This window comes from Myotis davidii, unplaced genomic scaffold, assembly GCF_000327345.1.
Source record: "Myotis davidii unplaced genomic scaffold, ASM32734v1 scaffold59, whole genome shotgun sequence".
In the NCBI taxonomy this organism is placed as follows: Eukaryota; Metazoa; Chordata; class Mammalia; order Chiroptera; family Vespertilionidae; genus Myotis; species Myotis davidii.
Genome location: NW_006293001.1, coordinates 5,623,314 through 5,634,130, shown reverse-complemented (window position 1 = coordinate 5,634,130; position 10,817 = coordinate 5,623,314). Strand labels below are relative to the sequence as shown.

Sequence of the window (10,817 nt, the reverse complement as noted above, 5' to 3'; positions counted from 1 at the left end):
GGGCATGTGCCCTGACTGAAAATTGAACTGGCATCCATTCAGTGCACAGGACAACGCTCAACTAACTGAGCCACACCGGCCAGGGCACACAGTACAATCTTAATGAATGACTGAAGAAAGATGGATTATACTACATCATTTCCTAATTTGCCAAATTGTCACCAATAATATTATAGCTAAATGCCCTGATTTTTTCCCTTGTATCCCTACAGCTATCCATGTAAATCTGTCATTTGACATAAGTAAACAGCCTCTCTTTTTTTAAAAAATTTTCTCAATCATACCTTCCTCTGTATACTGCCTTACTAATCAACCTCTTCCTTCTTTGATTTACCTCTTCCTCTAATAGGGAAGTGCCCAAGGCTTCCTACTCAGCACTTTTCTTTTTTTGTCTATTCTAATTATCTTTCAAAAATGAATCTATGCTTCAGAGCATAACTAAATTCTGTCTGGCAAGTCTAGAAACCTTACCTCAGTCTGAGGTCCCATAGGAACTACATCTGTATTGCCAAATGCATTTATAATACATTTCCTTTCATTGGTTATTGGAACCAATCATTTCACAAAACATCAACTGTTCTAAGTTTTTCATTGTCTACATATCTTCCTTCTTTTCCTAGACTTTATAGCTGCCTCATCCCATTGAGTTTTCTTATCAGCTCATGTATCTCTCATGTTTCAGTCCTATTTGGCATGGCCCCATATTATGGACTCATCTGTTATTTTGAATCTAACGTCTTCTTAAACCAGTCTCTAAAATCTTCTCTTTTTTCCCATTAGCATGCTGTTCTTTTAAGTATATTGCTTTTGTATTGCTTAATTAAGATCAATTTCTTCAGACTGATAATGGTTACCTTCATTCATTTAACCCAGAAAACCCTGCATTTACTACCCACTAAATCAAATGTCACTATTATCAAAGGAAATGTTTATTTTCATGGTTTGGACTATACATTTTCTCATACTGGGAAAATGTACTCTGTTTTTCTTCCCATCCATTCAAACTGTATTATTTCTCAAAAACTAGGCTCAAACTGTACATTCCTTATGTTTTATTCAATAACACTATTTTTTCTGATTTTTTGGCCAACTTACAAACTGAACACGGACATAGCTAGTTTTATATTGTCATTAATTGATTCATAGAATATGGATTCCTGGAGAACACTGGTTTGCCTTGCACTATGTATGCCTTGGGGGAGGAGTTCCTTAAAAATTCGGGAACTTTCCTGACAATTTCCAACAACAAACAGAACCAGCAGCAAATGGCAAATATATAATTGGAATAGCCACAACTGGTCATAAAAAGAATCATGTTATCTGATTTAGGGGCAAGATGCTAGGAGAAAATATGAAGTTAAAAAACAACCACACTGTTGTTTCATTAATGATTTCATCCAGTCTACAGAGTTGGATAGAAAATGGGCCATATCTGAGATGTACTAATTATCCCAATCGGCTTCCACTACACACTGAGCATATACAATATTTCAATGTGGATATATTTTCCTCTCTACATTATTAGAAGCTCCTCAGTGATATAACTGACATTTTTATTTATATATATTTTACATGTCTGTATATAAAATATATTTATACATATTGCATATGTAAAATACATGCACTTAGGCTATTTGGTCTAGCTAGTCACATTGCTAAGGTAAAACGTTTATTTGAAAATTAAAAAAAAATACTAGTATCTAACAATTTGAACTGTGAAAGTGAGAGATAACATAGCTTTTACTGATGATGAAAGTGTTATTCTTACAGCAGGTCGAGGTATGGGTTTTTGTGGTTTCTTTGAACCCAGTTTTTTCATTGCATTATAGTATTTCTTCTGTTCTTCTGTCATAAAAATGTCTTGACCTCCAAAGTAAAGAAATGAAAACAAAACTTGTTTAAAATCATGTTCTTTGCTAGCTATATAATTTACCTTAGTAGCTGTGTGAAAATTGGCTCCGCGTTTATGCTAATGTTGCTCATTAATATCTCTATTTATAAAGATGCATATAGTCAATATATAAGTTATGCCATATTGGTCAGTCAGATTTCTATACTGGAAATACAATACATGTTTTATAAGCCATCCTATAGTTAAATAAGTCTCTCAAAATAGTTTATGGATTTTACATTTTTTCTTTTTTGTGGCTGTACTTTGGAGCCAAAAGGAAACAATATGACACGTTCGGTTCACATTTTAGAGCAAAGATAAAGTTTTAGTATACTTATCTTCTTTTTCTGTTGGTTGAAGTTATCTATGATGACACCAATAAAAAGATTCAGAGTAAAGAATGAACCAAAAATAATAAAGATGACAAAATAAAGATACATGTACAGATTGTCTTCATACTTTGGTTGTAATTCTACCTACAAAATATAAAGAATGACAAGTATTAGACCTAATACTTGTTTCATAAAAAGAATATCATGTGAATTTTCAATTCTCAAAGCATGCCTCAATAACTGGGAATAAAATTAATTTCACCCAATAACTACTTAGATTATGAATGTATTTTATAAGCAAATACCCCAATAGGGCATGCAAAGTGAGGATTTCCTCCTCCAAAAGAAGAGATGTTATGTTAAAACCTTTAAAATTTACTCTTAGTTTCCTCATCTGTAAAATGGAAATAATAAAGCCTAAACCTCATATGGTAGTTGGAAGGTTAAATATAGTAGTAATATATGAAGAGTACTTAAAACAGTGCTTGGTGAATCTATAATAATAAAAGGGTAATATGCTAATTAGACCAGATGTCTTCCGGACTTCATTCCAGACGTCTTCCTGATAAAGCCAGGGCCAGAGGGAAGCCAGCCCAGGTCCCGGGTGCCAGAGGGAAGCCAGTGTCGGCAGTCGGGGGAAGGAAGGCCTACTCTTGCATAAATTTTTGTGCATCGGGCCTGTAGTAGTAATATAATAGCTGAAAATAAAGGTTTGATTTCTATTACACATTTCTTATGATATGTATGTGCAGATATAGGTATATCAGAAGGACCTCATTCTGAATATGAGTCTATTGATTCATCTTATTAAGTAGGCCTTAGGCACAGATTCTACATGATGAATTCTGTTGTCCAGCACACTTTCGATCGAGATAAGGTGTGACAGTTTGTGCTTTTGGTTGTAATCTATAGTTCAGGTCTCACAGAATACTGTTCTAAGTTAACCAGTCACAGGAGATAATGGATCCAGGTAATTGCCTAATGTGTCATAAAATCACTCTAGAGGGTAATGGTCAACATTATTTTTTTTTTCCTTAATGAAATAGAATAAAATAAGAAATATCACAAATATTATAAAAACACATATATTTTGATAATACTTTTATTTCATTTGTGTGAGTTAGTAGAAAGTAATATAAAATGGCATTTTAAAATGTTTTTCATCCTATATAATAAAAGGCTAATATGCAAATCAACCAAACGGTGGAATGTCCAGTCACTATGACATCCACTGACCACCAGGGGGCAGACACTCAATGCAGGAGCTGCCCTTTGGTGGTCAGTGCACTCCCACAGGGGAAGCTCTGCTCAGCCAGAAGCTGGACTCACGGCTGGCGAGGGCTCCCAGACTGGGAGAGGGGGCAGGCCAGGCTGAGGGACCTCTCCCCACACCACACACACACACACACACACACACACACACACTGCACGAATTTCGTGCACTGGGCCTCTAGTTATATAATAAATACATAAGCGTACATAGCATATAAGTATAAGATGTAATAAATGGTTATAAAGCGAATTTCACAACTCAGGACATTATCAGGACCTCAGAAACCCTTGGCCTAGCCTTCCCAAACATAAATTCGACCATTTCTGCTAGAGGTAATCATTATCTTGACTTCTACGGTAATTATTTTCTTGCTTTTTCTTTAGAGTTAACACCTAAGAACCTATTCATGAACAATAAGATTAATTTTGTCTACATTTTGCATGGCAGACACATTTGTTATAGCTCTGTTATATTTTGAAGATTCATCCACATTGTTGTGCATATTATATTCATATATAATTTTCATCACCAAATAATATTCAATTATTTGTCCCTTTCTACTACATTTGAGTTGTTTACAGTTTTTGGTAATGCAAAAAAAAAGTTATGTTTATTCTTGTATGCAGATCTCCTATGTATGTACACTAGTTTCTGTAGGATATAGCTAAAAATGGAATTGCAGAATTAAAGAATATCTTAACTTTATCGAATAATGTGATGATTCCTAAGGTTTTAAAGGAATATTTATCCTCTTTTTCCCCCAATTAGCAAAGTGTAAGAGTTACTATTGCTGTTTAACCTTGGCATCACTTAGTACTATAAAACTTTTTAATATGCCAATCAGGTAGGTGTGCAGGTGATATCTCATTTTGGATTAAATTTACATTTCTTTGTGGATTAATGAGAGTAAGAGCGAGCAATTTTTCATATTTTTAAGGGGCAATTAGATGCCATCTTTCCTAAAGTGCTTGAATGTCAAGGAGTTATGTAGCAGACAATGTATGCTAAATGATTAAGATAGAAACTGAAAGTAAGTTGCATGTCACGTAGGTTATTGATAAAAAAGATAGAGAGAACTTTAAATGAAGTAATCAAATAAGTAGAAAACTACTGTAGAAAGCAGCTATAAGGCCATTGTGGTCAAAAGTTCAAAAATATGTTCTACCACTTAGTGTGTTAATCCTCTTTGCTTCCATGATAAAATAGAGCTGAATATCAAACTACATGATAAGGTTATTATTTAGGATTAAATGATAAAATGTCAGAAAGTCCTTGGCATAGCCCTTACAGAGGTACAATGCAGGGATTTCAGCTCTTGTGCTCTCCTTATTAGCAAAGTGGAATAAATAAATAAATAAATAAATAAATAAATACACCCCCCAAAAATAAACAAACAAAAAACCCTTCAGGAATTTTTTGAGTTAAGCCTGGTGGCTGGTGATAGGTAAATAACATTTTAAGCTTAATTACCATGTTCTGGTGATATACCAGAGATCAGTCTTTTTTTATTTTAATGTGATTTCTTCCCTCACTGTTAATGAAATCAACAAATGAATGAAATTAATGGAAATTGTACAAAAAATTTTAAAAGTGTTGAAGTGTATAAGGTGAACTGTGAATGCCCTGTTCTTCTACCACAAATATCTCACTTCCCAGGGAGGAGTACGATTAAGTTTTTTGTTTGTTTTGTAATGTTTGTTTTTTCCCACCATTAACCAGATCCCTATATTACATGAAAGATAAAGCTGAAGGAAACCTAGATAGATGAAGTGCCCATGAGGGTTCCTAATACACAGATGACCATAACTATCAGAGACAAAACTAAAATGTCTCATTTCAAATTCAGTCAACAAATTTTTAAGTGCCAGGTGTCATGCTAGAGTGACACTAGAAAATATGTTAAAAGATTCACAGTGAGAAAAAAAAATCAGGTGAATATTTTATCTTTGTAATATAGATGTGTTCTATAAATTGATCCACAGTTTTATTTTATTGACAATATCACTAAAATACAACACTGTGAAAATACTCGCTGGACCAAATTAAGCAATTTTCCCTCTAAGAAGACTTACATTTCGTGAATCAACAGCTGCATACATGATATCCATCCATCCCTTAAATGTGGCCTGTAAAAAAATCACATCATTTAATTTTTCCCCCAAAATTATAATTTTATAAAAGAAATTAAATATCAGATTGATTGACCAAGATTAATTTAAACCAGGTATATATAATAATTTGGAATTGATATCTAAACTCTTTGGGCAAAGTTTTATAATATATGCTTTGGAAATACTTCCACTTTAATATTCTTCTATTATATCTATATCTATATCATCTATATCTATATCACCTATATCTATATATCTATATCTATATCTATCTATATCTAACATCTTTAATTAAATTCTTATAGATTATAACAACATGCTATTATAAAAGCAATTATTAACAACTTTTGTATCTGATGTGCCTAACATGAAATTTGATTAAATGATTTCATGTATGTAGTACTAGCATCAGACAAGTTGAAAAGGATGGTGCATTGTTTGATCTTAATGCTTTTTTCCCTATGTTTTCTGTTCTAAAAGGTATTATCAATAATATGAATCATGACCGTTTGTTCCTGAAAATCTCCTTATTGTTGAATATACTATTTTGAGGCCCTATTCTATAAGGAGTTTCTTAATCTGAAACAAACATTATATTCAATTGCAATTTAGTCTTTTAAGTATTTGTTTTTTGTGTGGATGCAGTAATCCTGAAAACAAGTCTTGTACATTTTTTTCAGTTCCTTAGTGTCACAGGGTCTTCCCTCTAATGTTCATACAGTGTTGGGAATTGTGTGAGTGGGTCATCTCATGGAGCATGTGGACATAACTTAGAGTGGTCATTTGAGAAGTTGCACTAATTGTTATGAATTGATATGAATTGTTGTGAATTGATAGTGACATAATAGACTTGATAGGAAGGTTTTCATTTGCAAGAGAGTAATTCTCCTCTCTGAAAGTGTTCAAGCAGCAGGCAGGAACATGCGAATGAGGTAGCAGTCTGTATGAAGGATGTAAAGGTGGGGAGTTTTGGTTAGGGTGGGGTGAAGTGTGGGTGGGTGAGGACTTTTATCTACATTCTCAGGTACCTGAGAAAGAGTACAGAAATCTACCACTCCAACCCCACCCTAGGTCCTGTGCCTCTACTTTCTCAGAGTAAGAGGGGGAAAACAATAGGAACCCACAAAGAAATCTCAATAACAAAGAACTGCTGCTGGGGTCTAATGCATAGCCTGGGAGATGATAGATTTTGCAGAGCTGTCTACTTTCAACATAGTGAAGATAGATAGTTCAGTAATTTTCAGTATTTTTTCAGGTCCATACAGATGGACCTGGCGAAGTATGTATTTATGAATACAGAAAAAAAATTACATTCACTTCAATAATACATCACAGAGAGTAACAAAATGATTACTTACGACTTGAAGCAGAGAAAGATATCCAAGTCCTACATTATCAAAGTTTACTTTCACGTTTTTCCACCGAGCAGTTTGATTGCTCTCTATGAGGGCTTTACATTCGCTGTAGTTGTTGACCACACTTACATCAAAGATTTCTCCAGTGGTGTAGTTAATACAATGATAAAACTTGCCAGCAAAGAGATTCACTCCCATGATGCTGAATATTAGCCAAAAGATCAGACAAACCAGAAGTACATTCATTATGGATGGAATGGCTCCTAAAAGAGCATTGACAACAACCTGACATGAGAAGAAAAAATAGGTGAAAAGTCAACAACAAATATTTACTTATGGTTAACTATTTTTAAACACTATAAAAAGAACAACAGTCAAATGAGAGAAAATATATATGTTCTTAAAGTTACAGATTAGGCAGAATCTAGTCTCTAGTGGCTGCAACTAAAATGTTTAATTATACTTCAGAATAGTATAAAATATATTCTATGTTGTAGATTGTTTTGTCAAGTGGTAAGGCAATATTCATATCAAATTGTCACCAAAGGATGGGACTAATCACAAATGCAAAAAATAATTAAGAATACAAATAATGACATGACTACAGAAGTGATGTAATTATGTGAATGTCACAATTTTTAAAAATCATGACATTTACTATCCAAAAATCTAAAAGTAAAAGAGAACACTTGAGGGTCAGTTTTCAGGGTGAAAGGGAATACTAATGATAACTATTCTGAGAAAGGAAGTGTAAGGCGGGACTGTCCCAAGCAATGTAGCAGTAGAATAGGGTCACTCTACATAGGAAAACTGGAGCAAAGAGAGCGAAGCATGGAGATTGAACATGTGAGGAGAAGAAAGAGTTTGGAAGTAGGCGATCTGTATTCTAGTTTGTATCACAAATTAGCTATGCACCTTTGAACAAGTTATGTAACTTTTCTGGCCCTAGGGATCCTCCTTTGTGGAATCCCTTTCAAAAATAAATGAAAGCAAGTTTTAAAGACCTTATTAAAGTGTGAAGTTACTACCAGAATTTCAACTCTCATAATTCAGAGGTACTTTGTCTTGACACTTATTTATTTATTTATTTTTTATTTCAGAGAGGAGAGGGAGAGATAGAAACATCAATGATAGAGAATCATTGATCAGCTGCCTCCTGCAAGACCCCCCACTGGGGATGGAGCCCACAACCTGGGCATGTGCCCTGACCAGGAACTGAAGCGTGGCCTCCTGGTTCATAGGTCAACGCTCAACCACTGAACCACGCCGGCTGGGGGACACTTAATTTTTAAGCTCACCATAGAAAATGCTCTACTATGCAAATGTGAGAAGATATTGATTAATACAATTATATATATTTTTTAAAAAGCTGGGTAGCAAAAAACAACACCTGCATTTTCCAATACAGTTAAATCTATGGAAGTATTAAGGATTTAGGTGCATACATACGCAAATTTGATTTAAAAAATAGGAAAATTATTCTAGTACTGAAAGTTTGATTGCATTTTTACAAGAAAAACCACTACTATAAAAACATCAATTTTTCCCGGCCAGTGTGGCTCAGTGGTTGAGCATTGACATATGAACCAGGAGGTTATGGCTTGATTCCCAGTCAGGGCACATGCCTGGATTGTGGGCTCAATCCCCAGTAGGGGACATGCAGGAGGCAGCTGATCAATGATTTGCTCTCATCATTGATGTTTCTATCCCCCATCTCCCTTCATTGATGTTTCTATCTCTCTATCCCTCTCCCTTCCTCTCTGAAATCAATAAAAATATACTTTTAAAAACCCACAGCAATTTAAATTGGCAAAGTGAAAAGAATTTAGAGGCTAATAATTAGTTTCCATGCAACTGTATGTGCACAAACACACAGGCACACATAGCTATTCTTACCATCCAATGTTGTGTCTGAAATATTCATAGAAAGTCCCAATAATTTTCAAATATCACACAAAAAATCATTTTTTAAAAGTTCCTTTTTAGCCGAAACCGGTTTGGCTCAATGGATAGAGCGTTGGCCTGCGGACTGAAAGGTTCCAGGTTCGATTCCGGTCAGGGGCATGTACCTGGGTTGTGGGCACATCTCCAGTAGGAGATGTGCAGGAGGCAACTGATTGATGTTTCTCTCTCATCGATGTTTCTAACTCTCTCTCTCCCTTTCTCTCTGTAAGAAATCAATAAAATATATTTTTAAAAAGTTCCTTTTTAAATAACTAAACCACTATGACACAGCATCATTTCCTCAGTGCTGACGCTATGTGGTCTCAGGTTTCATGCCGCAGGGATGACAAATGATAAGCACAAATTCCTTCCTGTTCTTTGTACCACCTTTCTAAATGAGTGTTAGATTTCCACAGTTGACCTACTTTTCAGCCATCTCAGCCTGTGTTTCAAATCTAAGAGGCCAGATCTGGACTTTGAAAGGCTCATGATTGGTTTAAATTACAGTGAGTGGGATTTCCTGCACATTTATAAATGGAATAAACATCATTTATCTTGACTCACATCAGAAGCTTCCACAATATGATAGAGATTTCCCACAGAGTAAAAAATCTAGTAAGGAACAAGCACTTAGGCATTATATTCTGTGAGTGTCCCCAGCAGTGACAAATATTATTGATTGACCGGTTATGTCAGTATGAATACAGAAGACACAAATTTCCATGGATGTGTCATTTCTAAGGTACAAAATGTCTGTCTGTTCTTGCTTATAATTTCAACAAATTCTAAGCATTTGGTCTTACCCTCATTCCTTCAAAGCGGGATAAGGCTCTCAGTGGCCTCAGAGCTCTTAGTGTCCTGAGGGACTTGATGGCACCAAGCTCTGAGTAACCCAAGGCATTTGCAGTCAAGCTAACCAAGGAGACCTATACAGAAAAAGCAACACAATTTTCTTATTTACAGACAAAAATGCTTACACAGATCAACCATGCTTCTTTATGCAATAAACAAGTAGCTAGTTCTCAAACTTTACCGAGTATGAAAATCACCTGGAGGGCTTGTTGAAAAGGAAAGATCCTGGCAGTCTGATTCAGTAGGTTTGGGGTGGGGCCTGATAATTTGCATTTCCTAACATTTCCAGGTGAATCTAATGATAGGAGTTGGTGACCCACACTTTTAGAACCACCATCATACACTAATGAAAAAGAAGAAACTATGCAGGTTCTCTTCCCAAGAATCTTGACAGGAACACTTTTGTAAATTAAGTGCAAAGCAAGAAAAATAATGGCACAGATATGCAATCTATGTAGCTGTAAAACTTTATCATTTTTCATGCTATTTAGCAGACCTGAGAGGAAAATTAAAACTTGGTACAAGTACACAAGTAACTGCAAAACACTGGTGAATCTGAACATAAACACATTCAGAAAGATCTTGGCCTCTACATAGTGGCTTTGTCTTTATGTAAATTTTAGTGTGAGGGTGTAAAGGCATTAATTAGCTCAAGTTTATAATAATAAAACCGTAATATGCTAATTAGACCAGACAGCCGAATGACCTTCCGGACATCCTTCTGGACAACCTTCTGCACGAAGCCTGGGCTGCGAAGGTTGAGACAAGCCACCAACTGCGAGGGCTGAGCCCCTTGCATGTATTTCCTGCATCGGGCCTCTAGTTAATTTATAAAAGCTGAGGTTTTAGTATAAGTAATTAGAAATTGCCAAAACAATGTTTTCTTTGATCATGTGTACAAATGACTAATGTAGTTGGTATAGTTTTAAAGTCTCAGCTGACAAAAAGGAAAAGGACTCACAGGTGACACAGAAATTTCTAACTTCCTTTGAAAATACACAGGAAACTCATTGAAATTATGTAAGCTAAGAAAAAAAAATATTCTCCTAAAATGCACCT

At 35.0% G+C, this 10,817-nt stretch overlaps 1 protein-coding gene across 6 annotated transcripts in view; it reads right to left on the bottom strand.

Moving 5' to 3' along the window:
* Window positions 1-10,817, bottom strand: part of LOC102768064 (sodium channel protein type 2 subunit alpha) — a 121,567-nt gene that overhangs the window by 12,615 nt on the left and 98,135 nt on the right. For all 6 annotated transcript variants that reach the window (XM_006766504.1, XM_006766508.2, XM_006766503.2 and 3 more), the window contains exons 21-25: window positions 9,710-9,832; window positions 6,966-7,247; window positions 5,569-5,622; window positions 2,230-2,367; window positions 1,769-1,873 (exon numbers count right to left, since the gene is read on the bottom strand). In XM_006766504.1, coding sequence (XP_006766567.1) covers window positions 1,769-1,873; window positions 2,230-2,367; window positions 5,569-5,622; window positions 6,966-7,247; window positions 9,710-9,832 — 702 coding nt within the window. The remainder of the gene's footprint in view (window positions 1-1,768; window positions 1,874-2,229; window positions 2,368-5,568; window positions 5,623-6,965; window positions 7,248-9,709; window positions 9,833-10,817) is intronic.